The sequence below is a fragment of the Chlamydomonas reinhardtii genome, chromosome 16, assembly GCF_000002595.2.
Source record: "Chlamydomonas reinhardtii strain CC-503 cw92 mt+ chromosome 16, whole genome shotgun sequence".
NCBI lineage: Eukaryota > Viridiplantae > Chlorophyta > Chlorophyceae > Chlamydomonadales > Chlamydomonadaceae > Chlamydomonas > Chlamydomonas reinhardtii.
The window spans coordinates 3,585,179-3,610,897 of NC_057019.1; the positions used below are offsets into that span (position 1 = coordinate 3,585,179).

The following is a 25,719-nucleotide window of genomic DNA, read 5'->3' on the forward strand; positions in this document are numbered from 1 at the left end:
AAGTTATCTCCCCCTTGAACTTCTATCAATGTGTACACGTAGTTCAAGTAGTTTCCACAGAGCGCCCTGTGTTTCTGTCGCGGGCGACGGGCTGCAGTGCCTAGATGGGGCTGACTGACTCCAATTCCCCGATTAGTTCCTTAACCCTCCCAGACTTAAGGCATTAACCGTAAACAATCTTAAAGATAGTGTCTAAACGCATTGTAAAACCAATGTACATATACGTCTGCCCTACTTTGCTACTCGCGTGTGCCACAGCTTCTTGTGACACCTAGTGCTTATTGCCGCCTGTCAAACACCGTCATAATGTTATAGGACCGTTGCAGGCAAGCGGATTTGTGTTTTAGGCGCGGCGACGCGCGCGAAATAGGTTGCAATGGACAAGGCGCTGCGGTGGCTGAGCTCGCTGCGCTATGAGAAGCTCCCGGAGAAGGAGAAAGATGACCGGGAGGCCTCTGGGGCATCCTCGTCAAAGTATGTGCCAATGGCGACACTCGGACCGGACGAGAAGGCCCGCTGGCCCGTGGCGCTGGTGAGACGCGTTAAATTATGAAAAATGGTGACGGCTTTGATTCCTGAATGATAGGTTGCATAAGGACCTTTGGCGCGTGCTCTGAACGTGCCATCGCTGGCGACCTACTGTTGCAGCTCTCTGTCAAGGGGATGACGTGCGCCGCTTGCTCCAAGGCCGTGGAAGGAGCCCTAAGGTAATTGATTTCGACGCCTCGTGCGCTCGGGGGAGGCGCGCAGTGGAGGGGGGGGGGACACGACGTCACGCACCCTGTGCGTCCGGCCAGCCCCTTCCAAGTTCGATGCAGCCTGAATATCGTTGCGGCAAGGTCAGCACTAGGCAGCAGCGCAGACCTAGCGGACCGCGCAGCGCAGCCCTAGCGGACCGCAGCGAGCACGCTTCGGCGGCGCAGTCAACCGTCGGCCCTTCGGGGGGCATACAATAGTATTAACCGCCCTCGGACCGGCAGTTGCACACAGCGCCCACCGCCCAGCCAGCCGGGCGCGGAACCGCACACACGGGAAGGGTACGGTAAATGATAAGACATTCACGACGGGCCCACGACTGATGGGAAGACTGGATGCCGGTCAACCCACAGTGACTGTGGGATGCCAATCGCCTGGGTTGCTGGCCGCGCAGTTTCGGTCAACACCTGGACTTGTACATGCAAATTGCTAACGTGTCATCCTTGCTACCGCGCGCTGCTCCTCCTGCAACTGCCTGCCTGCCGCAGCTCTGTGGCGGGCGTAAAGCGCGTGAGCGTGGCGCTGTTGCAGGAGAGCGCCGAGGTGGGGCAGGGGCGGCGGCGGATGGGCGTGTGTGGGGTAGTTGCATTGAGTGGTCAATACCAACCGCACAATTCGGCGAACCGATTCTTCTTAATTGTGCATATTCGGCGATAGATACAGCGTAGGGCTGGGGCAGTGTGGGGCTCGCCTGGGATGAGGACCTCGTCACACCCCGGCCGCCCTGCTCTCCGCTCAGGTCCATTACGACGAGGCGGCAGTGGGCCCGGAGGCGCTGGTGGGCGCAGTGGAGGACGCCGGCTTCGAGGGCGGCCTGATCAGTGTGCGCCAGCCCAAGCCGGCGGCGCTGGAGGCGCTGCGCATGCGTGTGAGCGGCATGGTGTGCGCCGCCTGCAGCACGGCGGTGGAGAACGCGCTGCTGAGCTGCTCCGGCGTCAGCCGGGCGGCGGTGGCGCTGGCGAGCGGGGAGGTGGAGGTCACGTTCGATAGCGCCGTAGTGGCAGCGGTGAGGGCGTGCGTGCGGGGTTAAGGGCGGTTGCAAGGATTGGTACAGAGAAGTGTAGCGAAGTAGACAGCGGGCGTAGGGGTGCGCGTACCGATGACCGACGGCGTCCACAGGTCCAGCGCCAGAGCTCGTCCCGGGGGGGGGGGGGGAGTGGCCTGGCGCGGAATGGGGCGGAGCGGAATGGTGCAGCCGGAAAGGGAGCGGCGGGTCTGTGGCAGTTGGGTGGCGGGGCTGCAGGGTGGGTGGTATGCGCGCGGACTTGCGGAGCGAGAAGGGCGCGTGGCCTGGCCTTGACATGGCACGGGTCTGATCGGCTCCCCGAACCCGGCCGCTTCCGCAGGAGGCTCTGGTGGAGGCGGTGGAGGACGCGGGCTTTGAGGCCACACTGCTGAGCCAGGGAGGCCTGGAGTCCCTCACCCTGGCCGTGAGCGGCATGAGCGTCAGCGGCGACGCCACGGCAGTGGAGGTGGCGCTGCGGCGAGTGCCGGGCGTGGCCAAGGCGGCGGTCAGCCTGCTGACGGGGCACGCGGAGGTCTGGTACGACCCCAACACAGCGGGTGAGGGGGCCGCAGGGTGGCTGGGGGAGGGGCAGCCGTTCATGGAGTACAGGGTGGCGGCGGGCGGGGACAGGGGGTGGCGGGCGGGCCGGCGGCTGGCGGGCTGGTGGAACGTAGGGACGTGGGGAGGTGGGGCGCTGGCAGGTGGCGTTGGCGACATGGGACACGAGTAACATGTGTGCGATTCCGGGAATGTCCCGACCCTGAGATGAGGTCCGTAGTTGTGAGAGGGGCCTCATGGCATCGGGGCGTTCGGCCGATCCCAACCTTCCACTGACAACCACGCTAACACCGCCGCGCCCCACAGGCCCTCGCGACATGATCGGTGCCATTGAGCGCTGCGACGGCGGCGCGGGCGGCGCCGAGGGCCTGACTGCAACGCTGCAGCGCAGCGAGCTGGCGGCAGCGGGCGGCGCCCAGGCGGCTGCTGCTCGGGAGCTGCGGTACTGGTGGGGCCTGTTCAGCAGCAGTCTGTTCTTCACGGTACCGGTGTTCGTGGTGGCCATGGTGCTGCCCATGATACCCGGTGAGCGTAGGGAAGCGGAAAAGGGGAGGGGGAAGGAGAGGGAGGAGGGGAGGGGTTGTAGATTCCAGCCCAAAAAAAACCGAACCCAATGCAACAGAGCGAGGAGAAGAGGGGAGGGGAGGAGATTGGGCCACCCTATCTAGCAAAGGCTTTTGTAGCAAAGCAAACTTGGAAGGCCCAGACTGAGCAGAAGGCGAGGGGGATTGCAGGACCAGCGGATTGTTGGCGCGCGGCGGCGGGGAAACTTGAGGTCGCACTGTACATGCGAGAATTGAGGGTTTCTGTCGTCGAAGGGACTGTGATTCTCGCTTGGATTTGGGGCTTGGAGTAGATAACTCTTCTGTCCCCCCATGTCTGCTACGCCTTCACTTCTTAGATAATCATGATTGTAAACCCCTCCCCGCCTCGCAGGCTCCGCCGCCATCACCTCCATGCCCATCTTTGGCTTTCCCTGCAACCAGCTGGTCAAGTGGGTGCTGGCCACACCCGTGCAGTTCGTGGTGGGCTGGAGGTTTCACAGGGGCGCGTTCAAGGTGAGGATGTGCTGACAGAAGCAGCGTGGCGACGGATTTGAAGGCAATGCATTACAGGACACATAGCAGCCGGGCTGGCTCTACGACAAGAGTTAGGCACCGTTCGGCGCCCTAGTGTGTTTGGTGTGATGAGCTCTGCGACCTGGCGCAGGACTGTCCACACCAGCCCTTTGCCCTTGGCCCGCATCGCCCGGTTGGCCCTGTGTGCCTCATCCTACCCCGCCTCACCCCTGTGTGTTCGCCGCTGCGTGCTGTAGGCTCTGCGGCGCGGCACCGCCAACATGGACGTGCTGGTGAGCCTGGGCACCAACGCCTCCTACATCTACTCCGTCATCAGCATCATGTTCCACCACATGAACAGGTGGGTAGCGGGGGGTGCTTTTAGAATCCAGCCCAAAATAAAATAACGAACTCAATGCAAAATGCGGATGGGCGGGTAGCTGGGAGCAGGGGGATGGGGCCCGGGCGTGGTGCCCGCGGGCATGTTTGGTCTACCGGGGGGCGGGGCGGGTGGGGGCGGGGGTCTGGGTCGGTGGGGCTGAGGGCGGGGCGGTTGCTATGCTTGGCATGCACAGCTGGATGGGAAGATCGGCTGGCGGGCTACGGCAAGCAAGTGTTGCTGCAACACAGCTCTGACCTCCTTAAATCGTTGCTTTCCTCCACCCATGCAACCGTCACGGCTTCCTAACTCCTGTCTCGCCTCTCCCATCCCCATCGCTTTCCTCCTCGCGCTCAGGCACAAGCTGTCCAGCGAGTACGTTCCCACGGACTTCTTCGAGACGTCGGCCATGCTCATCACCTTCATCCTGTTGGGCAAGTACCTGGAGGCGGCAGCCAAGGTACGGGGGGAGTGGAGGGAGGGGGGCCAAGAGAAGCAAACCTTGCAAGAAGTGCGGGAAGGGGGAGGGTACAGGCAGAAGACAGGGGGCGTGAGGCTGGGAAGAGGCGCTTGGAGGGGAATCAGGAGGGCTGTGTAGGCGTGTAGGCGGGACGTGCATACAGAGTGACAAGGTGCTGGTGTTCCCGGCGGCTTGAACGCCGAACGCTGCTGCACTTCGCCTGCGCCATGCGTCCTGGCACCACCCAGCTTAAAATCTTGCCGGCCCTCTCACGAGCAAATCCGGGCCCCCGTGCCTTGAATGCCCTCCTGTGACTTGTTATTCTGCTTCACCTCCTTACCTATGCGCCCCACTGTCACCCACGTCTCCCGCCACCCCTCCGCTGCCAGGGCCGCACCTCCGCCGCGCTGGCCGCCCTAGCCGCCCTAGCGCCCGACAGCGCCACCCTGGTGACCCTGGACCCGGAGACTGGCGGTGTGGTGGACAGTTGCGAGGTCGCGTCGGCGCTCATTCACAGAGGCGACGTACTGAGGGTGCGTGGGGCGCTTCCCCGTGGAGGCGTTGGGATGCGGAGCAGTCGAGGGAGGGCAAGGGTGGAGGAGGTCGGCCCGTGAGGGCGGAGGGCAGACGACGGACACCCCAGGCGACGTTGCTCCCAGATGCATCCTTACCCGCCCGCGCGTGACTTGGCCCTCTCCGCGACGACGGCGGACACGCCAGGTGGCGCACTTGTACCTCCCAGACACGCACACACACACATATACACGCGCCCCTTCCTTGTGCTCTTTAACACACGTCCCTTCGTCCCCTCTTCCCCCTGTGCAGGTGCTGCCGGGAGCCAAGGTTCCCACCGATGGCGTCATTGTGGACGGGCAGTCCTATGTAAACGAGGCCATGGTAACGGGCGAGTCCGTGCCCAAGTGGAAGCGGCCAGGCGACGTGGTGATTGGCGGCACCATCAACACATCCAACCCGCTGCTGGTGAGTGAGCAAGTCCGTGACGCAGGGAGCTGGGGGCGCTGGTGGCTTGCGGGCTGTGTGGCTGGTGCGGGCTGTGCGGCTGGTGCGGATCAGGAAGCCACTTGGGCGCCTGGATGCATAATCGTGCGGGCCCGTTCGCCAGGCGTCGCACAACGTCGCGCTTGGTTGCTGCCGGGTTGCAAGCTCCGCTTTAAGTGTTCTGTTGTCCCTGCCTGTGGCCTGTGCCTGCGCCGTGTGGCTCCAGGTCCGCGCCACGCGTGTGGGCAGCGAGACGGTGCTGAGCCAGATTGTGCGGCTGGTGGAGCACGCCCAGATGAGCAAGGCGCCCGTGCAGGTGAGCAGGCGGGCGGGGCAGGCGTAGCAGGCGGTGGCGTGCTACTTCTTGGTGTGCGGGGCACATTAACCTGTCGTGCGGGTGGCGTTGGGACAGGGAGTCATAGCAAGCAAGTCCATGGCAGGAAAGAGAGGCCAGCCAAATCCTATCTTCAGAACCTGACCACACCGCACCAGACCATACCAAACGGCACACCGCACATCACACCCGCGCGCAACTACCTACCAACCAACCCACCCATCCGTCATACCGTGCCGTAATCAGGCGTTTGCTGACCGCGTGGCTTCCATCTTCGTGCCGGTGGTCATCGTCATCTCGCTGCTGACGTTGCTGTGCTGGTTCATCGCCGGCAACGCCAACGCCTTCCCAGCCGACTGGTTGCCCGAGGGCCACTCGCCCTTCCTGTTCGCGCTGCTGTTCGCCATCGCGGTGCTGGTCATCGCCTGCCCCTGCGCGCTGGGGCTGGCCACGCCCACGGCGGTGATGGTGGGCACGGGCGTGGCGGCGCAGATGGGCATCCTGATCAAGGGCGCGGACGCACTGGAGGTGAGGCAGGGGAGGAGGGAGAGAGAAAGGGAGAGGAAAGGAGAGAGGAGAGGGAGGGAGAGGGCGGGACAGCAGAATGGCTGGGAACAGCGGCTGCTGGGCGACGCAATGGGAGCGCAAGCAGATAGGTCGGGGCTTCCCCGTGCGGTACCTCTTGCGGACTCACTCAACCTTCCGTGTTCGTTCCAGCTTCACCCAACGCCACGTGCGGTCCGTCTGCTTGTCTGACGCACATCTTTCATGTCCTGCCCTTCCCACTCCCGCATCGCGTAGGCCGCCAGCAAGGTAGATGTGGTGGTGTTTGACAAGACCGGCACGCTCACACGCGGCCGCCCCACCGTCACCGACTGGCGGCTCATGGACCCGCTGCCGCTCAGCAGCTCGGCGGGAGGCGGCGCGCCTGCAACTGCCCCCGCCGCCCTGTCCGCGTCGGCAGGTGGCGGCGCGGGGGCCGGTGTTGACCTGGCTACGCTGTGCCGGTGTGTGGGCGCGGCGGAGAGCTCCTCGGAGCACCCCCTGGCCCGAGCCATCCTGGACTTCTGCACGTGAGTGCGGGGAGGTGGCACGATGTTGTCCTGCCCTGCTGACCTGCCTGCCTCTGAGGGGTTGGTTGACGCGGGGAGTAAGTATCCGCTTCGCGTGGCCTCCTTCTCACTTCGCCTGTACTGCTTCTATAGCCTCTGTTGGTCCCAAGGATGCTTCATAGTCATGACGTCTGCAATGACTTCCTGCACACACATTCACCCCAACACACAGGCTGCAGCTGGTGATGCTGCAACACGGCGCGACCACCGCCGACACCGCCGCCGCCTCGCAACAGCAGCGCCGCTCCTCCCTTGGCACCGGTGGCAAGGACCCGAAGGAAGGCAGCCGCGGCGGCGCCGCCTACCTGACCAACGGCAACGGCGCGAACGGTCTCAACGGTAACGGCTCCAATGGCTCCAACCATGCCGAACTGGAGGCATTGCTGCCCAAGGCGAGCGATGTGGTGATGGCCCCGGGAGTGGGCATCACCTGCACCGTCAGGGGCGACCAGCTTGCATCGTTGGCGGCAGCCGCCGCCGCCGCCGCCGCCTCGGCCACCTCGTCATCGGGCGGCGCCGGTGCGCGCTCACCGCGCGCCTCTGCAGCTGCCGCCGCCTCCGCTGGAGGCGCTGGCGCCAAGTCCGGAGGAGGTGGAGCCGGACAAGGCCCGGTGCGTGTGGCGGTTGGCAACCGGCTGCTGATGCAGCAGGAGGGCGTGGCGGTGCCGGAGGAGGCCGAGGCTTACGTGGCCCCCATGGAGAGCAGCGGCCACACGTGTGTGCACGTGGCGCTCAACGGCCGGCTGGTGGGCATACTGGCCGTTGCCGACCCGCTCAAGCCCGAGGCGCCGGGCGTGGTGGCGGCGCTGCGGTCGCGCAAAGTGGAGGTGCGTCGAGGGGTGACCGGAACAATTGTTGTCCGGCTGTGGTTGTGGCTGTTGCCTTGCTGGGTTGGGGCAGCGAGGCGGCGGCTTTGCGGCTTGACGCCTCATGTCTTTACCCTGCGCCGTGACGGCTCCGTGACGGCTTGACGCCCCCTTGACGCCTCCATGCGCTTCGCCGCGTGATGTTCTCAGGTGGTGATGCTCACGGGCGACAACTGGCGCACTGCTCGTGCGCTGGCGGCTCAGCTGGGTATTGAGACCGTGTTTGCAGAGACGCTGCCCAAGACCAAGGCACAAAAGGTGCGGAGCTGTAGGTTCCGCGGTGGATGTTTTACCACGCCGAAGGGCACGGGTACTTCCTTAATTACTAGTTGCTTCCTAATACGATGCCGTACGGATCTCTTGCAAGTGTTCATTGATAGCTGCAAGCCAACGCTGCTCCGCTTGATCATCTCCAAACTTAACACGCGCACGCGCCACCCACGCAGGTCCGGGAGCTGCAGGGCGCGGGCAAGACGGTGGCCATGGTGGGCGACGGCGTAAACGACAGCCCGGCCCTGGCGGCAGCGGACGTGGGGGTGGCCATCGGCAGCGGCACCGACATTGCCATCGAGGCCGCCGACTACGTGCTGATGCGGGATGACCTGGAGGTGAGAGGCGGGCAGGAAGGGGTTGTCCGGGCTCGAAGGAGACGGAGTCGGAACGGGAGAAGGAGGAGAGAGAGCGGAGGCGGCGGAAGGCTGATGGTCGCCGCAGCGTGCAGCAGCCGGCGTGCGTGCGGCCTGCGAGTGGGCTGGCCTGCTCCACCTGAACCTCAACCTGCATTCCCGAGCAACCTGCCCCTGCACCCGCACCGCCTCGCCGCATTCTCCCTGTCCCACCTCCCACCTCCCTTCCTCCCCTGCATGCCCCCTCCCGCCAGGACGTGCTGGTGGCGATCGACGTGAGCCAGCGCACCTTCAACCGCATCCGCCTCAACTACCTGTGGGCCATGGGCTACAACACACTCATGATCCCAGTGGCTGCCGGCGTGTTCTACCCGGCCGTGCACATGCAGCTGCCGCCCTGGCTGGCGGGCCTGTGCATGGCCTTTTCCTCCGTCAGCGTGGTGGCGAGCAGCCTGCTGCTGCGGAGGTACCGCCGCCCGCCGCGCGTGATGCGGCGCGTGGTGACGCGCGGGGCGGAGGGTGGCGAGGGGGGCGAGCAGGAGGAGGAGGACAGCGGGCACGGGTATGGGCACGATGCGGGGCAGCGCTCCACGTTGCTGCCGAAGGCGGGCGGGAGCGGCGGCGGCGGCTTGCTGCGGTCCGCGTGAGCGGTGGAGGGCGCCGGCGGTGATGCTGGTGGTGGCCTGGCGGGTGGTCGTTTCCAGTTCCTATGGAAGTACCGGTGAGGCTTATATGTGTGTTAGTAACGACGTGTTGCAGCTGGTTGCGCCCAGGGCAGGGGTTGCTGTTCGTGGACTTGCGCATCCGGGTTGTACGAACCGCAATCCATGTTTTTTTTTTGCGAGTAGGGTAGCGAGTCAGGTCACCAGCGAATGCAATACCGCTAGTCGATTACCCTAGCAAAGCAAGGTCAAGTGAGGAAACGGGTGCTAGTTGGGGCGCGCCGTGTGCCGTAGGGAGGCCAGTATGTACCGGCCTTACGTGTTGCCTGGAAAGGTAGAGGCTGGTGAGGAATGGTGTTGACTGGGCGCAAAGGCAAGGTTTGGTGGTGGTGTTCTTGGCGTGCCTACCAGCGTGGAGTAGGCTGGCCGGTCGGAAGGGTCTAGAGCAAAGCATGTGAATATGTGATCCTGGATGCGGGCGAGATGTGACATACTGTGGGACACTGGGGCGAAGGGTCATTATTAACAACCTAAAGAATGTTGCAGAGGCTGGTGCTCCATACCGGAGGCGGGAATGGCAGTCGATGTCGACATGGCGGACAGCAGAGGAGGCACAGCCCTGACGAATCCATGAATGGACGTGCCTACCATGGCTCTATCACAAATAATTTGCTGTAAAGCACCATGTTCAGTTTGTTCCAGCCGTCCAGGCGCACCTGCCCAGTGCGTCAACCCGCGGTCGTACAGGTACGGCGCAGCATGCAGGGCACGCGCGGCCAACGTAATACGCAATCGTTTTAAGCTCATTACCGACTGAAGTTCTGACATTCTACACGCTCTGCACGCAAATACCTTCAGCATGCCTCTCAAGCTGCACTACTTCGCAGGTAATGCGCGGCATATCTAAATTTATGCGGGGCAACAGGCGCAAACGTTGTTTCGCTATTTTGCACGCAGGCGCCGGCCGCGCCGAGGTGTCGCGCCTGCTCTTCACCATTGGCAACGTGCCGTTTGAGGTGAGCTCGCATGCAGAGTGCCCGCGATCTGGACTCTCGGGAAGGGTCAATGCGAAGCTTCCTAGCCTACTTCCGCTCCAAATCAGCTCTGCGCTATGCATGCTTCAGTGGTTAAGATATTGCAGCAGCATATGAACAGCTCGGCGGCAGGAGGCCCAGCCGCAGTGCTGTGGCCGACCCTCACGTGCGGCACCCTAACTTCGAGCCCTTACCCGCCTGACCGCGCCTCTGCTCCCTTCCCAGGATGTCACTTACACATACGCCACCTTTGCCGAGTTCAAGGCCAAGACACCCTTTGGCCAAGGTGCGGCGGCCGCGTGTGTTGGCCCTCTCGATCAACGCCGCAGCCCGGCGCTGCGCTTCTCATGCCTGCAGTGTTCCTGACGTTTGCGGACCCACGCCAACCCTATCCCCCGTGCAGTGCCTGTTCTGGAGTTTGAGGATGGGAGCATGCTGGCACAGAGCGGCGCCATTGGTGAGTGGCACCGGTGCTGAGCAACGCCCGCTTGCTTCACCCAGCCCTGCATACCCCGCCTCAACTCCGCGGCTCCGCCGCAGCCGTGACGCCACTACATTCCTGCCCCCGCCGTACGCCCTCGCCTCACGGCCTCCGCCTCACGCCTCCGCCTCACGCCCCCGCCTCCAGACCGCTATGTGGCCAAGCTGACGGGTCTGTACCCGGAGGACCCCAAGGACGCCGCGTTTGCGGACATGGTGGTCTTCCACGTGACCGACTTCATGGACGTGAGTCGGGGCCATGTGCTAGACCCGTGTGTCAGAGAGTACCAGAGTACGAAAGCACCAGAGTACGAAAGAAAGCAGTTGGGCAGGACGACGTATGCTGCTCGTGGGACGTGGAGCAGGGAGAGCGGGGTCTCCAGGGAGGGCGCTGGCCTGCGCGTCACGACAGCACGTGAGGTCGTGTGTGGATTGCTCGACTGTGGCATAGCTGGGAATAAGGGGATCTGCCCGTGCGGATCTTTCCAGCCTCTTCACCCCGCCCGTCAACTCCGCAAGCTCGCGGATGCATGCCACTCGCTCCCTTGTGCCGTCCACGTGCTGGTGCTCTGCCGATGCCCCATCCCCTCCCTACCCCCCTGCGCCCCCCAGTTGTTCATGCCCACCTGGACCATGCCCGCTGAGGAGAAGGTGAAGGCGCGTCAGGACATCCTGGCCGGCAAGGGCGGCGACAAACTGAAGCAGCTGGAGAAGATTATTGTAAGAGCTGCTGCGGCGGGACGGCGCGGGAGGGAGCGGAGCTGAGAGGGGGCAGACCGCGACACCGCAACGCACATGCGCCTCAGGGCCATGTCAGCTAAAAGCACGCTGTGGCTCCGTGTGGTGTGTCGCTTATGCACGCCCCGATCCCCGCCCAACCCCTGCCCTGCCCCGGCTGCCCTGCCCCGCACCACAGGAGAAGGCCAATGCCGAGGGCGGCGGCTGGCTGGCGGGCGGCAAGCTTTCTTTCGCCGACGTGGTGGTGTTCACCTACCTCAGCGGCATCACCAGCCCCATCATGGAGGGTGGGTGGGGCCACTGCGGCAATGGGGCTGGGGCTGGGAGAGGGAGTTGAAGTGAGAGCCAGCAGCGTGTGCGCGCGTGCTGGAGGCCGTGGGGCGTCAGGCGCAGAGAAGCGGCGATGCGCCATGTGACCCCGTCCGGTCCGAAACTGGCGAGCGCGGCTGCTACGATGTTCCTTGCCAACATCGTGCCCTCGCGCAACCGCTATCACTTTCGGTCTGCCCCAAGCCCCCAACCTGATGCCACCACCCTGCCAACATGCCGCCCTGCCTCCTGCCATCCACCAGGCATTCCCAAGGACCTGCTAAACTCCTACCCGGCAATCAAGGCCTTCCGCAACAAGATTGCGAATCTGCCCGCCGTCAAGGCCTACTACCAGGACAAGACGGAGGAGAGCCGTGCCTCGTACAAGCCTGACCCCTGAGCCCGCCTTATAGGGGACGGGGAAGGCCCGCGGGCAGGTTGCGCTCTGGCGAGAGCCGTGGGGTTTTGAGGCGTGTTACTGGTGAAGTATTGCTGGCTGCATTGGGATGTTGGCACTGGGCCGCGGTTGCTGCGCCTTCGTGGATGGTACTGCGACGGGCACCTACGACGGGGCTGTTACTTCGTTACTTTGTCAAGCTTGCCGTTACATAGTTCAGATTGTGCATAAGTGATTGCAGATACTGTGGCATTACCGGTATAGTATTGTAGCAGAATAACCATAATTTGATGCCCTACGACGCGGAACTCGCAAGGGGTGTCTTGTTTTGCCGATGGGGTAAGCTGCGGGCACACAATACACACACGGTAAATACCCAACATTGAGCCAGCGCCGCTCGGCGTTTGCCTTGAAGTCGTTTGGTTTACAGTCTGAGCTTTACAGTGTTAACACAGCGACCCATAACCATGCAGTCCCTCCACGCGCGCTCGACGCGCACCTGTATCGCAACCCAGAACGCTGCCACGCGCCGAGCTGTCGTCGTTCAAGCATCTAAGGGCTTTGGAGCAGCGCAACCAAAGAAATTTGTGCAGCGCAAGGACGCTGCGACGCCCGACCCTTGCCCATGCGAGAGCGGGAAGGCCTACAAGGTGTGATTTGTGCAGTTGATAACGCACATGTTCCACATGTAGCAACACGTAAACAACGCATAAACATCAATGAATCAAGCCCGAGTCGAAATTGAGTAAAGCCGCCGAAATGCATGTTCCGCTTGCACGCGTCCGAGCCTTTCCCGGCATTGGCAGCATGCGCAGTTATTTGTGCCTTCGTGAATGGGTTGGCAAATTTGATTGCTTCTCCCTCTCCCATTACCCAGGCACTGAGTTTGCACACACCCTACCTGTTCCGATGACTGCTTCGCAGAACTGCTGCGGGCCATACCACCGCAGCGAGGCGCTGGCCCCCACCCCTGAGGCCACGCTGCGTGCCCGCTTCGCCGCGTTCAAGTGAGGAGGGGTACGGTATGCCATGTGCCGGGGGGGGGGCGCGGTGCGTTGAAGCCTGGCTTTCCTCCTAACGCGGTGTTGGTATGTGAGGCAGCGGCCCTGGTCGCACCTTGGCTCTTGAGGACGTGCTGCCCACCTCAGCAAGGCCCTGCATCGCCTTCTTCCACAGCCGCACGCTACTGGTGTAGATCTCCTCACGCCCCTGCCACCAAGCACACACCCAGTTGCGGCCTGCTGACAACCCTTACGCTCGCCCGCCCCGCCTGCCCGCCCGCAGCAAGGCTGAGCCTGACTACATCCTCAACACCACCCACCCCGACTACCACATACACCAGTACAACGTGAGTGCAACTGGGGTGACTGGTAGGGCTCTGGAGAGCGTGTGGTTCAGGTGGTGGAGACATGCGTGATGCGTGACGTGTGCGTGCGGAGGCAGGGGGGCACAGCGCGCGGTGCTTCCAAGGGCGTGGACGGCTGAGGAGGCGCGAGGAGCGTGGGCGGGAGGAGGGCGCTTTCCGCACACCAGGACAATGAGACAGTCCCCTCCTGGCGCGTGCAGCTTGCACTTCCATGGTTGGGTGGGCGCCCCAATGGAACATGGGTGTGCGGTACTTGTTGGTTGGGCTTGGGCACATACAGCACCCCCACGCCACTCCTTCGCAGGTGCCCACCCCCGGCGGCGCGCAGGACCGTCTTCGCGAGGACGTGGCGACTGGCTGCAACCGCTTCGCATACACAGGCCTGAAGATCGTTAAGACGGAGCCGGGCGTCAACGAGTACGAGGGGTGAGCAGGGCGGGGCGGAGCGTGCAGGGGGTGCTGGGTGCAGGGGGCGGCGCCGGGCTGCTGCTGTGGTGGTTGCACCGCCGGGGATGGACGCGCCCGACCTTACCCGTCCTGCCACCACGCGGCTGCTTTATCATGCACAGCACTATGGTACACTGCAGTACCGTAGTACCCCAACAGCCATAACATCGCCTCGCCCTCGCCTCATCTCCTGCAGCTATGTGGCATATGAGTACCTCAGCCGCAAACGCTCCGCGCCGGGGGCGCCCATCACGGAGGCCGAGGTGAAGGACGCCGCCGCCTGGAGCCGCACCGCGGAGCGCGGCCGGTGAGCAAGAAGGGGGCGGGAAAGGCGGGGGGCAGGCATGGAGCATGCTTCAACAAGCATGGGTCTGGGCAGTATGTGAGGGCCGAGGCAGCGCACCTGTGGCTGGCGCGAACTGCGGGTGAATGCTGGCGTCAGCTGCATGGGTCAGCCGCGTGAGTGTGTCACGGCACGATGCTGGTCACGGCAGGGCATTGGCGCGGTGCGTGTGGCGCGTTGAACACCTTCGCGCCCCCCATGCTTCCGACCCCCTGACAGTCTGACACCCGCTTTATACACGATCCCTCGCCCCTGCCTTCCCACCCTGCTTCCCGCAGCTTCCTGAAGACCAGCACGGGGCTGTGGCAGTTCGTGGACGCCCAGACCGCCACCTTTGACGCCAGCATGCTGTCGGGGCTGCAGGAGCCGGCAGCGGCGCAGTAGGCAGCAGACAGCAGACAGCAGGTCCCGGAAGGTGGGGGCACGCGTAGAGCGCCAAGCCAGGAGAGCAAGCACGCAGCAGATGAGCGCGTGCACAGGAAGGCCGTGTGGGGGTCTGGGTCTGGGTCTGGTCTGGGTCGGGTTGGAGGATGGAGGTGAGGAGGTGACTGTAATAAGTTCCGCAGGGACTGGCGAGCGGAGGCTGCTGACGGTGTATTGACGGGTGAGCAGTTCGTACTGTCAGATGCGTGGCGACGATGGTGATGGGGACATAGGGTAGGGTTGGTTTGGAGACAACATGGCCACTTTGGGACAACGGGCGAGTGCTGGGTAAGCGCAACCGAGTCTACGCGACCGGGTGCTCCAACAGCGAGGGCACTCATGGTGACGTGGAGAGCATGATAGTGAATATGTAAATACTTTTCAGGATTTTCAGTCTCCTTTACCAGCACGGCAGCACCTGCGCCACTTTAACGTCCGTGCCAAAGGGGCTTCGTCAGGCCCGCCTGGAGTCCCGCTAGAGGTGTGCCGAATGGGTGCAGGGGAGCCGCCTGAGCCGCCGAAAGAGCCGCTCTATCTGCCAACAACCTTGACGCTAGCCGTCAAAGATGCACTGTCACTTGTGGCTGACGTGCATGCGAAGAAGAGACCAGATGGAGGCAGGCCGCCAGGACTTGTAATTCCTGTGGGCACAGCTCCCTGATGTTGGAGATCCGGTAGTACTTCGAAGTTGGCTCGCCCCCCAAAGGGGGGCGACAGCCTTAGTCCTCGGCAAGAACCTTACATTAGGGTTGTTGTCTTTTTTGCTTTTTTCGGCTACCAGTACAGCCTTCGACGGGCTATTTATCGAATGCAGAAACTCTTGAAAACAATGAACACATGAAAACGGGCACTAAAGTGCACCGCCCCTGGCCATGAGGCCAAAGCCGACGAGAGACCAAGCTGAGGTCTAGGCAAAGCCAATGCCAAATATCCTCGAGGGATAGCACCTGCTGGGCTCAACGCTTTGAGGCCGCACTTACAAAGTTGCTTGCCCTGGCGCTCCAACACGATCCAACCCTCCCTTGCTCCAGTCTCCTCTCCCAACCTCGCTCACGACACAATGCGCTCACAGCCCGTCCCAGCAACACACTGCCTCCCCGCTATTCCACACTTGACTGTGAGTCCCCACAAAGGGCGAGCCATCGCGCTGCGGAGCTGGGAGGTTTGCGGTAGGCTGTGATCGTGACTGGCCCAGGCTATCTATTTAGGCGGCGGTGATCATTGCCTCTGCAATGCACCTGTAAGAACCCAAGATGAAACTGCACCCCACCATCACACCACTCCTCATGCGGTCCGCCGTCTGTCCAGTGTGCTCCACCGGTTTCCAACCCTGCCTAGCTCCCAGTCGTCCTGCACCACACCGTCAGTTCCCCGAGAAAGGCCCTCCACCTGCACGCTACACATAGACGAGGACGCCCGCCCCGCAGGCACGCAGCCCGTGACAAACACATGCGTGTGGCGGCAGGCCTACAGCTGCCGCAGTATCCTCACGCGCGCGAGTTCAACGTCATCGCTTCGTCATGCTACCACACGAGATTTCCCTGCGTCCGTCATCCACCGACATAGCCGAAAAAGCCTGGCAAGAGTTAAGGCCACCATGCAACCACCACGCCCACGGAGACATCACGGGCGGCACTAACAGCCGTTGTGTGCCATATTCTACTAGAACCAGTCATTAGGCTTGTAGCGCTTGGTGCTGCGCGCCGCCGCAAGCGCCGCCGGGCCCACAACGCCGCCACCGGGTGCCGGCCCCGCCGCAACCGCGCCTGCCCCAACGCTGAACAAGAGGCCCCCAGCGCCACCCGCACCTGTGCCGCTGCCAATGCCCGCGCCGCCACCAGACACGCCAAGCGTGCCGCTGCCGCCCGGCGCGGGCCGGAAGAAGCGGCCTTGCTGGTACCCGCCCGCTCCGAACGCGTCAGGCCCGGGCGTCGGCGGCGGCGCGCGGAACGGCGCCGCTGCGGGCAGCTGCAGCGGCATGCCCACAAACGGCTGCTGTTGCTGGTGCCCCTGGGGCTGCGAGGAGGACCCGGGCGGGGCGGCTGCGGCGGCGGCCTGCTGCGCCGCGGTGATGTGGGGCGCCGGTAGCTGCACCGCGCGCGACACCAGCGGCGGCGGCTCGGCTCCGTGGAAGGGCAGCACGGCCAGGGGCTGCTCGGGCGACATGTGGTCCAACAGGCCCGCCAGAATGCCCACAGCGCCCTGCAGCGGGGAGCGGTGGCATGGGCGCGTGGGTGTTTCCGGCACAAGCGCATGTGTTTGCAACAGATTGAGGAGGAGCTCTGTGACCGCCAGCTGTGGTAAGCGCTATGAAAGGGTCCAGACCCAGATTCATGCACCGCGTGTCTGGACATCGTATGCCCAGGCATTGGACACCCCACGTCACGCGCGCTCACCTGTCCAGGCGCCAGGTCCGGTACGCCGCTGGCTCCCGCTGCCGCCGGCTGCTCGGCCCCGGGTGCCGGCGCGGGCACCATCACGTTCCGCAGCGGCCCCGGCAGCCCGCCGCAGTGCGCCGCGTCCAGCGCCGCCGCCACTAGGTCGCTGACCGGGGAGCGCCGCCGGCCCGCCGCCGCCAGCGCCGCCTGCCGCGCGTCCCACCTCCGCCAGGCGGCGGTGGCCTCATTGACGCGGCCGCGCTGCAGGAAGAACAGCGGCAGGAAGTCGCCAGCTGGGCGGCCCGCCTCGGCCTCCGCCACCAGCCAAGATACCAGCACACTCTCCTCTGCGGGCGGGAGGAGGCGTGGTGGCAGAAGGAGGCAGAGGGAGTGGGTGGGGGTTGTGAGGTGTGTGCGTGTGGCTGCGAAACTAACACGCGAAAACTGGTTCTACACGAGAATCGGCAGGGTAAGGCAGCCCTGCAGGCTCTGCGGGTATGGACAGGATGCGCACCCCAGCACAAGCGCCGGCAGGGGCCCTGCACAAGGCACAGGGCACCGAACACAGGGCACACGCACTCGCGCCATGCGGCTCACCGGTGGCGTTGAGGGGCAGCTCCGTCAGCCGGTTCAGCCAGCCCGTGCTGGCGGCCGCGGCCAGTGTGGCGGTGGAGCCGCCCGCCGCCGCGATGGCCGCCGCTGCGCCCGCCTCGTCCTGAACCGCCGCCCACTCCGCCAGCCGGCCCAGCAGCACCCGTGTGTGCTCCTCCAGCTCCGCGCGGCCGCCGGCCCCGCCGCCGCCGCCGGCTGCATGCAGCCGTGCCGCCAGGTCGCTGACGTGCTGGCGCAGCAGCATGAAGGCTTCCGTCATGAGACCGCACCGCAGTCGCGTGTCTAGCAGGGTGGTGGCTTGCGCCAAGGTGCGACACGGCCGTCCCGAGGTGCCAGCGGCGCCGCCGGCTGCTGCCGCGGCGGCGGGGCCGCTGCCGGACGCCTCGGAGCCGGACTGGCCGCGGTCCACCGCAAGCGCAACGCCAGGCCGGCCCAGGGCCAGCAACGCCTGTGATGCGGGTGCCACAGGGGCGAGAGCTCGTAGTGAGTGAACAGGCGGGAGGGGTTTGCAACAGCCCGCGCAGATGGCGGCAAGGGCCAGCGTGCCGTCAGAGCGCGTGTCCCCAGAGTGCATGTCGTGTGCGCACCCCATTCCTGTAGGGCCCCGCACCTCAATAAAGGCGAAAGGCAGCGTGGGCGTGACGCAGGACGGCAGCAGCGAGCAGGCGCGGGCCAGATAGGGGTCTTCCGACCCGTCCGGTCCGTCTGCGCACAGCGCCACAGTCAAGGAGATGGCGAGTCCGCATTGAATCCACGAAACACATTCGTAGGTTCTAGCCTAAACGCAAGCAAACTCAAGCAGTACCCCCACGTCCCGCAGCAGCAGGACGCGCAGGTTCCAAGTCGCCCCCTACAGGCGCCCGCGCGCACGCACCCGGCACGGCGCAGTCGAGCAGGTAGTTGCACTGCCACACGCCCACGTCCGCCGCGCTCAGCCGGAACGTGCGCCGCAGCTCCTCCAGCGCCGCCTCCACCCGTGCCTCGCCGCCGCCGCCCGCCGCCGACCCCGGCCCCAGCCCCGCTGCTGCGCCCGCGCCGCCTGGCGCCGCTGCCTCCAGCGCTCCTGCGTCCATGAGGAAGTAGGACAGCAGCGCCAGCTTGGCGGCCCAGGCGGCGGGCTCGGGGTCGCGCACCACCAGCAGCAGCGTGTGCAACATGTGCTGCACGCTGGAGGCGGGGTAGGCGCCCGACAGCGACAGAGACTGCGGACGGCAGGGACAAGCGCAGGTCAGCGCACGGGCAGGGCAGGGCGTCAGGGGATTTGCAACAAGTAAAACTGGCTGATTGGGCATTCCACACACAACGCGGCGCCGCCCAGGCCCCCGGCTCGGCTTTGGCCTCCCGCACCTGCAGCAGCGAGTCCAGGAATAGCGGCCGGGGCGCGGCGCGTGCACGGCGTGCATTGACGGCGCGCGACCACTCGGGGTAGGAGCCGAAGCGGCCGGTGGCGGCGGCGCGCGGCTCCGCCAGGCCTTGGCGCGCGCACCAGTCCATCACCTGCGGGCCCATGCATGACATGCACATACAGCTCAGAGGTCTAACAGTGGCCAATACCACGTAATCTACATACAGCGAACACGGTATGCAGCCGTGGGCTCCACACGACGTCAGATCCCCTCTCACCTGGAACGCCTGCTCCAGCAGCACCGCCTGGCGCAGCTCCTCCTTCACAGACAGTCTGCAGCGCGGGACATTGCAGCAAACAGCCCGGGCTGATAGTGACAGGGTGAAACCAGAGTGCGCATTGCTCGACGCCCCAGGCCTAGCACTTGCAGTGGCGTGAACCCCAGCGTCTACGTCACGTACTCTCATGCGCACTGCGCTGCGCTGTCTTAACGAGCCTGATGCCCGAGCCGTGAGCCTCAACATGGCAAAGGCCCCACCCTGGCTGCTCACCTGTCGCCCGCTGCGCCGCCCGCCACCCCCGCCATGGCGCCGCCCGCCGCCGCCGCGCGGATGCGGTCCAGCGCCCGCAGCACCGCCACCAGCACCCGCGTCTGCGCCAACTGGCCCTGCAGCTGCCCGCTGGACTGGAAGCTGTGGAAGGCCATGTCGGCGGTCAACGCTGACGTGGCGGCCTGCTCGGCGCGAGCCAGGCACGCTGCCGCCCAGGCCTTGACGAAGCCGCCGTCCAGCAGGTAAGCCTCCAGCGGGTCGTTGGATGTGAGGTGGCGGTCGGCACACACCACCTCCACATAGTCCAGGATCCAGCAGCCCAGCCCGCCCGCAAGCGCGGCGTCAAACACCGCGAGGTAGCGCTCCTTGGGCGTGGCGTCGGGGGCGGAGGCGGGGATGACCTTCGCGGCACGGCAGGAGGCGTGCAGCGAGTCCAGGATGCGGCTGCCGTCCGCGCGCTTCAGGTGCAGCTCCTTAAGGTTGCAGGACGCCAGCTGCGACAATGCAGCTGCAGCCGGCGAGAGCACTTCGCGCGCCATTTGCGGTCTTCCAGCCGCAGAGCGTCAAAGCGGCTGTCTTTACAACCTAGAGATCAGATATGAGGCATGTGCCATGAAATGGTCCCAATCGATTATCTCCGACCTTTGCGCTAGAAATGTCAAATAGGATCTCCCGCGTCAGGTCTTGTTGAGTCCTTGCTGTCCCTTAAACCACGTCCCAAATACTATTCAAGGCCAGAGCTGCTGCAAAGGCGCATTGCGTTGGAAGACTCCAGCCGCATGGGCGACATGCATGGAATTTAGTTGTTCTGCACTCAAACCCTGAGCCCTGCCACTGCATTTGTTATTTCGAAGCCAACTTACCCGTGCTAACTCAGCAATACCACATACGTGCAGCGGGCGACCCTTACACCGCCCAGCGCTGGTTTTTACTCCGCACTGCGGCGGCGCCGGCCGCGCTTCCGGCCGCGCCAGCCTAAATTGAACTTGAACTTGACGTAGACTAGAGCTTAGAAAATGGCGGGGAAGAAGCTCAAGAAGGGAAAGAGCGGAAATGCCGCTCAATACATCACTCGCACGCAGGCGGTGCGCAAACTGCAGCTCCGCCTATCGGAGTTCAGGTGCGTAATGACCGCATGGTGTGCTGGGGTAGTTGACCCGAGCTCGGGAGGCGAGGGCTTCGGTTGTCCCGCGACAAACGGCGGCCGAACGCCATGTCGGCGGCTGGTGAGCGGCGCCGCGGACAGCCGGGCCTCGGCAATGTGCACAATCCCTCTTAGTTTTACGCACCGCCATGAGCGCCGGTATGTGGCTTACACCGACGGGAGCCTTGTGTTTTCGCGTCTGACGATCCCGCTGCCATCGCGCGTACCCCCTTGCCATCGGCGCGCAGGCGGCTATGTATCCTCAAGGGCGTGCACCCGCGTGAGCCCAAGAAGAAGCCAAAGGGCGCTAACAAGACATACTACCACCTGAAGGACATCAACTGGCTGGCGCACGAGCCGCTGCTGAACACCTTCAGGTGCGCCGCAAGCCCGTTACGCCGCCAGCGGCGGCACGGGGCCCACATGTCGGGGCCACCGCCTTGCCTCAGTCAGCACCCTATCCTCCGCCTGCGCGGACGCCTCTCACGTTCGTACATCCAACTCGCGCCGTGGCCCGCAGGAGCATCAAGGCGCACGACAAGAAGGTGCGCAAGGCCCGCGCCAAGCAGAACAAGGAGCTGGCCAAGCGGCTGGCGGCACTGACGCCCACCTACCGCCTGGACCACCTGGTGAAGGAGCGGTGAGTGCCGGAGGGGCGAGGGGCGGGCAGGGAGAGAGGAAGGGAGAAGGGAGAGCCACAGGAGGGAGCGAGCGCCGCGGGAGAGGGCAGACGAGGAGCTGGGAAAAGTCTGGCGGCGTGTTGGGCTGAGCCAGGCGCGACCCGAGAAGCGGGGTTGGTGCATGCTGTGGGCTGCAGTGAACCTAACCCTTGTGTTCCTCTCTATCCGCTTCTTGTCTCCGCAGCTACCCGTCATTTGTGGACGCGCTGCGCGACCTGGACGACTCGCTGACCATGGTGCACTTGTTCGCCACGCTGCCCGCCGAGTCCAAGTACGACATCCCCCAGCGCACCGTGCAGCTGTGCCGCCGCCTGGCGCTGGAGTGGCAGGCCTACGTGGTGCGCAGCGGCGCGCTGCGGCGCGTGTTCGTGTCCGTCAAGGGCTACTACTTCCAGGTGGGTGTTTTGTCTGGGGGTGGGGTGGGGTCAGGCCGCTGGGGATGGGAGGGGCGGGAGGGTGGTACTACCGTCCCGCTTCTGGGGCTGCCAGCCGCCGCCACTTGCAACGCATGAATCGCCGTGCTATGGCAACCGCGCTTAACCCGGCTGTTGCTGCTGCTGCTGCTGCCGACGCTCACACTCACAGGCCGAGATCCTGGGCCAGTCGGTGACGTGGCTGGTGCCGCACGCGCTGAGCCAGGTGCTGCCGCCGGACGTGGACTACAAGGTGATGCTGACGTTCCTGGAGTTCTACAACACGCTGCTGCAGTTCGTCAACTTCAAACTCTACCACAACCTGGGGGTGAGCTGCGTTCGGTGGGCTTGGGCTTGGGCCGGGGCGGGGACAGGGCGTTGGGGAACAAGGCGTGGGGCAGTTTGCGCGACCAGTCAGGTTCCAGAACTTCGAGCATGGTGGACTCGGGCAGGCACGCGCGGGCACGCGCATGGCGGCATGATTGGCATTTGCACTGTGATACGGTACGCGTGTGTGAATGACGATACAACCAAATCCTGAGCTGCATACGCCCCCAGTTCCTGGGGGTAGCGGCTCCCTGATGAATTTATTTTATGTCATAGTTACACTGACACACACGCGACCTGAATCGCCGGCAAGCCGCCTGCAAGACGCCGCCACGCCGCAGTCGCACACGCACACGCACCGTCATGCCACCGCGCCCCGCGTGGCGCTTCAACTCCCGCCACATCTCATGTGCCAACCTTGTCCTCCCTCGCGCCACTCCTGACCCCGGCCGCCCTGCCATCCCTCCGCGTCTATCCCCTCTTCTCGCAGCTGCGCTACCCGCCGGTGCTGGACCCGCGCCTGGAGGAGGCGGCGGCCGAGCTGGCCGCGATCATGAAGGACATCGCCGGCATGCGGGACGCCGCCGAGGGCGACCGCGCCGCTGAGGCCGCCGCCATTGCCGCCGCTGACGGCGACGAGGCCGCCGCCGAGGCGGCTGCCGCCGCCGCTGACCCCACCATGCGCGCGCGCATCGACTCGTTGCAGACGCGTCTGCGCGAGATCGTGGGCACGGGCAAGGGCGCGGCGGCGGGCGAGGAGGAGGACGGCAAGGATGGCGATGAGGAGGAGGAGGAGCCGGAGGAGGTGGACAGCGAGGCGGGCGATGAGGACGATGACGACCTGCCTGTGCTGGACTCTGGCGGCGAGGACGAGGAGGAGGATGAGGAGGACGATGAGGAGGAGGCCGCGGCGGCGCAGCGGAACACGGCGGCGGCGCGCAGCGGCGGCCGGGCCAGCACCTCGGCGGTGGCGCTGCTGGGTGAGGACGACGAGGACGAGGATGACGACATGCCGCTGGGTGAGCGACCGGGCTGTGACCGAGGGAGCGCAGAGGGAGGTGTGCGACACCGTGTGACTGGCTGCGGGCGGGCCGGGGGGCAAAGGCTATGACCCGCCGTGCGGTACACAAACCGCAAGCGCCCTCTTTGCGACTTCAGAGTCCAGCCGTCTTGCTCGTGTTCGTGCTCCCACCGCGTTATCTCACCTCGCCTGCCCGTGCCCCTCCTTTGCCCAACACCAGCCCGTGTCACCGCTGACGCCGACGCGGACGTTGACGCCGGCACGCGCGCCGCGGGCGGCGCCTGCGGCCCCGGCGTCGACCCCTCTGACGAGGCGGCGGTGTGCGGGTCGCTGTTCCGCGGCCGGGTCTTCTTTCTGGGCCGCGAGGTGCCGCGGGAGCCGCTCATGCTGGTCATCCGCGCCTTTGGCGGCGTGGCGGCCTGGGACGGCGACGGCTCGCCGCACGCGGAGACGGACGAGGCTGTCACGCACCAGATCGTGGACCGGCCGAAGCAGGGCCACAAGTTCCTGTCGCGCGAGTACGTGCAGCCGCAGTGGGTGTTTGACAGCGCCAACTTCCGAGTGCTCATGCCCACCGACCTGTATGCGCCCGGCACTGTGCCGCCGCCGCACCTGTCGCCGTTTGTGGGCGAGGCGGATGAGGACGGCTACACGCCCGACTTCGCCAAGACCGTGCGCCGGCTGCAGGTGAGGGACTGGGCGGGACGGAAGGGACGAAGGGCGCCAGGAGTTGTTGAGGGTAATCGTGTTGTCCGGGGCAGGGTGCCAGGAGCGGGCGGCATGTAACATTCCAACTCAGTTCTATTGGGCACGCGCCTGGCCTGCAGTGGCCTGAGTAGCGAATCTGGGCTGAGGACAGAAACGGGCCTAGAAGTGTAGAGTCTATCCTGCCTGCGGGTGGCGGGTGGCATCACTTTTGGACCTAAATACCTGTTTACATGATTACGCTCACATCATGCATTCGCATTTTAGCTAGCACGATTCCAATGTGCACACAATAACTCAGTTCTATTGGGCACGCGCCTGGCCTGCAGTGGCCTGAGTAGCGAATCTGGGCTGAGGACAGAAACGGGTCTTGCGGTATAAAGTCTGCCCTGCCTGCGTGTGGCGGGTTGCATTTCCGTTCGGTCCCAAATCCTTACTCACACATTTTGAACTCCAAATATGCATGCACTGCCCGCACGATTCCATTTGACGCTTGTAATCTCTCCGTCCGTGTGTCGCACAGGACGCTGCCAACGCCGCGCGCCTCCGCGCTGCCGGCCTGGCGCTCAAGGGCGCCGACGGCAGTGAGTTTGTGGGCGAGGGCGCTGACGGTGCCGCCGCCGCCGACGGCGAGGGTGCTGCGGGCGAGGACCTGGCGGCAGCGGAGCGGCAGTATGCCTCGGAGCTAGCCAAGGAGGTCAAGCAGGCGGCCAAGCGGAAGCGTGGCGAGGAGGCTGCGGCTGAGGAGGAGGACGACGAGGAGGATGAGGATGAAGAGGCGTCTGGGAGCGAGGACGGTGAGGACGATGACGACGACGACGAGGAGGAGGAGGACGAGGAGGAGGAGGAGCGGCCGGCGAAGAAGTCCAAGCCGGCCGGCAAGGGCAAGGGCGGCGCGGGCAAGGACGAGGACGAGGAGGCGGCTATGGCGGACATTATGATGACGCGCAAGGCGCGCAAGATGTACAACAACATGAAGCAGAAGGAGGCGGCCAAGCAGGAGCGTGTGCAGCAGCTGGAGAGCAAGAAGGCCAAGTTGGCGGCGACAGGCGCGGCCGGGCCCATGGGGCAGGTCAAGCCGGCGGCGGCGGGCAAGGCCGCCGCCGCCAAGGCGGCTGCGCCGGCGAAGGTTGCCGCGTCGGGCGGCAAGGGCGCTGCGGCTAAGGGCAAGGAGGCGCCAGCACCGGCGAAGGGCAAGGGTACCCCGGCGGCTAAGGGCAAGGAGGCACCGGCGCCAGCCAAGGGCAAGGGTGCTGCGGCGGCCAAGGAGGCACCAGCGAAGGGCGGGAAGGATGCGGCCCCGGCCAAGCGGCAACGGCGGTAGTTTTATCTGCCAGCAGCTTGGCGGCGTGTGCGTGCATTGTTGACGGGGGTGTCATATTGATTTGTTGACAGTGACTTGACCAACATTAGATACTAGGGCGCGCCTGCCGCTGCTGCACCGGTCCGCCCGCACGCAGTTCGGTCCGTTTTGCCACTCTGTGAGCTGGCGGCCGTGACGGTTGCAGCCCGGCGTGGCAGCTGCCATGACGGCTGACTTGATTGACATTCTTTACTGGTTCGACTTGGATTAGTTTGGTTGCTGAGTGCTCACATGGTATGACAGCGGAACGTGTAGCGACGAGAGCGTTTAAATGACATGCTGGTAGCGTGTGCCGCGTACCAAGCCGAGCAGAGACGTAGGAGGTGCTGCAAGAGCCGTGACTGGCCGCGCTGTGTAAATCCTGCGCGTGAGAGCCGTCATTGTGTCTGTGCAATGCAGAAGAAAATACGCAAACAGCAAATTGCCACAGCCAGCACCCGCTGGACACAGACGAGATTGCTCATTGCTGCTAGCACCGAGCCCACGACACGGTTGCCGTTGAAACGCCTATCACACTCATGCACTGGTGCATTCCCTAGCAGCCCAGGTCGCATTCCTTTAACTTTCAGTGCGACTAGATCCTTTCCAGGCTGGACCGTGGTCCACGGGCTGAACAGGTCGTCGGCTTGATGGCTTCCGTGCTGAGGACACACAAAGGTTCTCGACGTGCGTGCGCGCGGTTCACACACACAGGTTCATGGTGGGGCCTTGCACGTCGGCTGCTACAGACACTACGGCTGGCGGCCGGCGGAAAGTGAGCTCGGTGGCCCGGCGAACAGCGATGCTACCGACCAGGCAGGGCCCCGTGCGCAATCGACGCCTTGCAT

At 64.7% G+C, this 25,719-nt stretch overlaps 5 protein-coding genes across 5 annotated transcripts; 4 read left to right on the forward strand and 1 right to left on the reverse strand.

Moving 5' to 3' along the window:
* Positions 1-167: 167 nt before the first annotated feature.
* On the forward strand, positions 168-9,506 carry CHLRE_16g682369v5 (uncharacterized protein). Its single transcript, XM_043071462.1, has 18 exons — positions 168-532; positions 649-707; positions 1,245-1,299; positions 1,496-1,762; positions 2,103-2,319; positions 2,627-2,845; positions 3,257-3,378; positions 3,636-3,739; positions 4,115-4,217; positions 4,607-4,750; positions 5,043-5,198; positions 5,443-5,532; positions 5,797-6,078; positions 6,352-6,623; positions 6,835-7,489; positions 7,679-7,786; positions 7,975-8,136; positions 8,409-9,506. The coding sequence occupies exons 1-18, from the start codon at positions 377-379 to the stop codon at positions 8,799-8,801; spliced, it is 3,564 nt and encodes a 1,187-aa protein (XP_042915749.1). The 5' UTR covers positions 168-376; the 3' UTR covers positions 8,802-9,506.
* Positions 9,507-9,617: 111 nt separating this feature from the next.
* Positions 9,618-12,449, forward strand: CHLRE_16g682725v5 (uncharacterized protein). The gene is made up of 8 exons (XM_001699214.2): positions 9,618-9,703; positions 9,774-9,832; positions 10,076-10,136; positions 10,254-10,307; positions 10,479-10,576; positions 10,943-11,050; positions 11,247-11,355; positions 11,641-12,449. The coding sequence occupies exons 1-8, from the start codon at positions 9,676-9,678 to the stop codon at positions 11,775-11,777; spliced, it is 654 nt and encodes a 217-aa protein (XP_001699266.1). The 5' UTR covers positions 9,618-9,675; the 3' UTR covers positions 11,778-12,449.
* Positions 12,450-12,497: 48 nt separating this feature from the next.
* On the forward strand, positions 12,498-14,739 carry CHLRE_16g683081v5 (uncharacterized protein). The gene is made up of 6 exons (XM_043071482.1): positions 12,498-12,611; positions 12,699-12,781; positions 13,059-13,122; positions 13,445-13,566; positions 13,784-13,894; positions 14,209-14,739. The coding sequence occupies exons 1-6, from the start codon at positions 12,582-12,584 to the stop codon at positions 14,312-14,314; spliced, it is 516 nt and encodes a 171-aa protein (XP_042915750.1). The 5' UTR covers positions 12,498-12,581; the 3' UTR covers positions 14,315-14,739.
* A 2-nt stretch (positions 14,740-14,741) lies between these two features.
* CHLRE_16g683437v5 (uncharacterized protein) lies at positions 14,742-19,967 on the reverse strand. Its single transcript, XM_043071488.1, has 8 exons — positions 19,240-19,967; positions 18,967-19,021; positions 18,691-18,840; positions 18,218-18,545; positions 17,954-18,048; positions 17,329-17,791; positions 16,750-17,078; positions 14,742-16,555 (listed from the first exon to the last, which is right to left on the reverse strand). Exons 1-8 carry the CDS (start codon positions 19,776-19,778, stop codon positions 16,016-16,018), a joined length of 2,499 nt encoding a protein of 832 aa, XP_042915751.1. The 5' UTR covers positions 19,779-19,967; the 3' UTR covers positions 14,742-16,015.
* Positions 19,968-20,097: 130 nt separating this feature from the next.
* On the forward strand, positions 20,098-25,719 carry CHLRE_16g683793v5 (uncharacterized protein). Its single transcript, XM_043071496.1, has 8 exons — positions 20,098-20,359; positions 20,632-20,760; positions 20,904-21,023; positions 21,248-21,458; positions 21,649-21,804; positions 22,294-22,822; positions 23,045-23,511; positions 24,053-25,719. The coding sequence occupies exons 1-8, from the start codon at positions 20,256-20,258 to the stop codon at positions 24,851-24,853; spliced, it is 2,517 nt and encodes an 838-aa protein (XP_042915752.1). The 5' UTR covers positions 20,098-20,255; the 3' UTR covers positions 24,854-25,719.

Coding starts and splice junctions, on each gene's coding strand:
- CHLRE_16g682369v5 (XM_043071462.1), top strand. CDS start 377: ATGGACAAGGCGCTGCGGTGGCTGAGCTCGCTGCGCTATGAGAAGCTC. Junction 708..1,244: donor GCCGTGGAAGGAGCCCTAAG/GTAATTGATTTC, acceptor TGCCTGCCGCAG/CTCTGTGGCGGGCGTAAAGC. Junction 3,379..3,635: donor TTCACAGGGGCGCGTTCAAG/GTGAGGATGTGC, acceptor TGCGTGCTGTAG/GCTCTGCGGCGCGGCACCGC.
- CHLRE_16g682725v5 (XM_001699214.2), top strand. CDS start 9,676: ATGCCTCTCAAGCTGCACTACTTCGCAG. Junction 9,833..10,075: donor TTGGCAACGTGCCGTTTGAG/GTGAGCTCGCAT, acceptor CTCCCTTCCCAG/GATGTCACTTACACATACGC. Junction 10,308..10,478: donor GGCACAGAGCGGCGCCATTG/GTGAGTGGCACC, acceptor CCCCGCCTCCAG/ACCGCTATGTGGCCAAGCTG.
- CHLRE_16g683081v5 (XM_043071482.1), top strand. CDS start 12,582: ATGCGCAGTTATTTGTGCCTTCGTGAATGG. Junction 13,123..13,444: donor ACCACATACACCAGTACAAC/GTGAGTGCAACT, acceptor ACTCCTTCGCAG/GTGCCCACCCCCGGCGGCGC. Junction 13,567..13,783: donor GGCGTCAACGAGTACGAGGG/GTGAGCAGGGCG, acceptor CATCTCCTGCAG/CTATGTGGCATATGAGTACC.
- CHLRE_16g683437v5 (XM_043071488.1), bottom strand. CDS start 19,778: ATGGCGCGCGAAGTGCTCTCGCCGGCTGCAGCTGCATTGTCGCAGCTG. Junction 19,022..19,239: donor GGCGGCGCAGCGGGCGACAG/GTGAGCAGCCAG, acceptor CCCGCGCTGCAG/ACTGTCTGTGAAGGAGGAGC. Junction 18,546..18,690: donor TCCTGGACTCGCTGCTGCAG/GTGCGGGAGGCC, acceptor TGCCGTCCGCAG/TCTCTGTCGCTGTCGGGCGC.
- CHLRE_16g683793v5 (XM_043071496.1), top strand. CDS start 20,256: ATGGCGGGGAAGAAGCTCAAGAAGGGAAAGAGCGGAAATGCCGCTCAA. Junction 20,360..20,631: donor CTCCGCCTATCGGAGTTCAG/GTGCGTAATGAC, acceptor ATCGGCGCGCAG/GCGGCTATGTATCCTCAAGG. Junction 23,512..24,052: donor AGACCGTGCGCCGGCTGCAG/GTGAGGGACTGG, acceptor TGTGTCGCACAG/GACGCTGCCAACGCCGCGCG.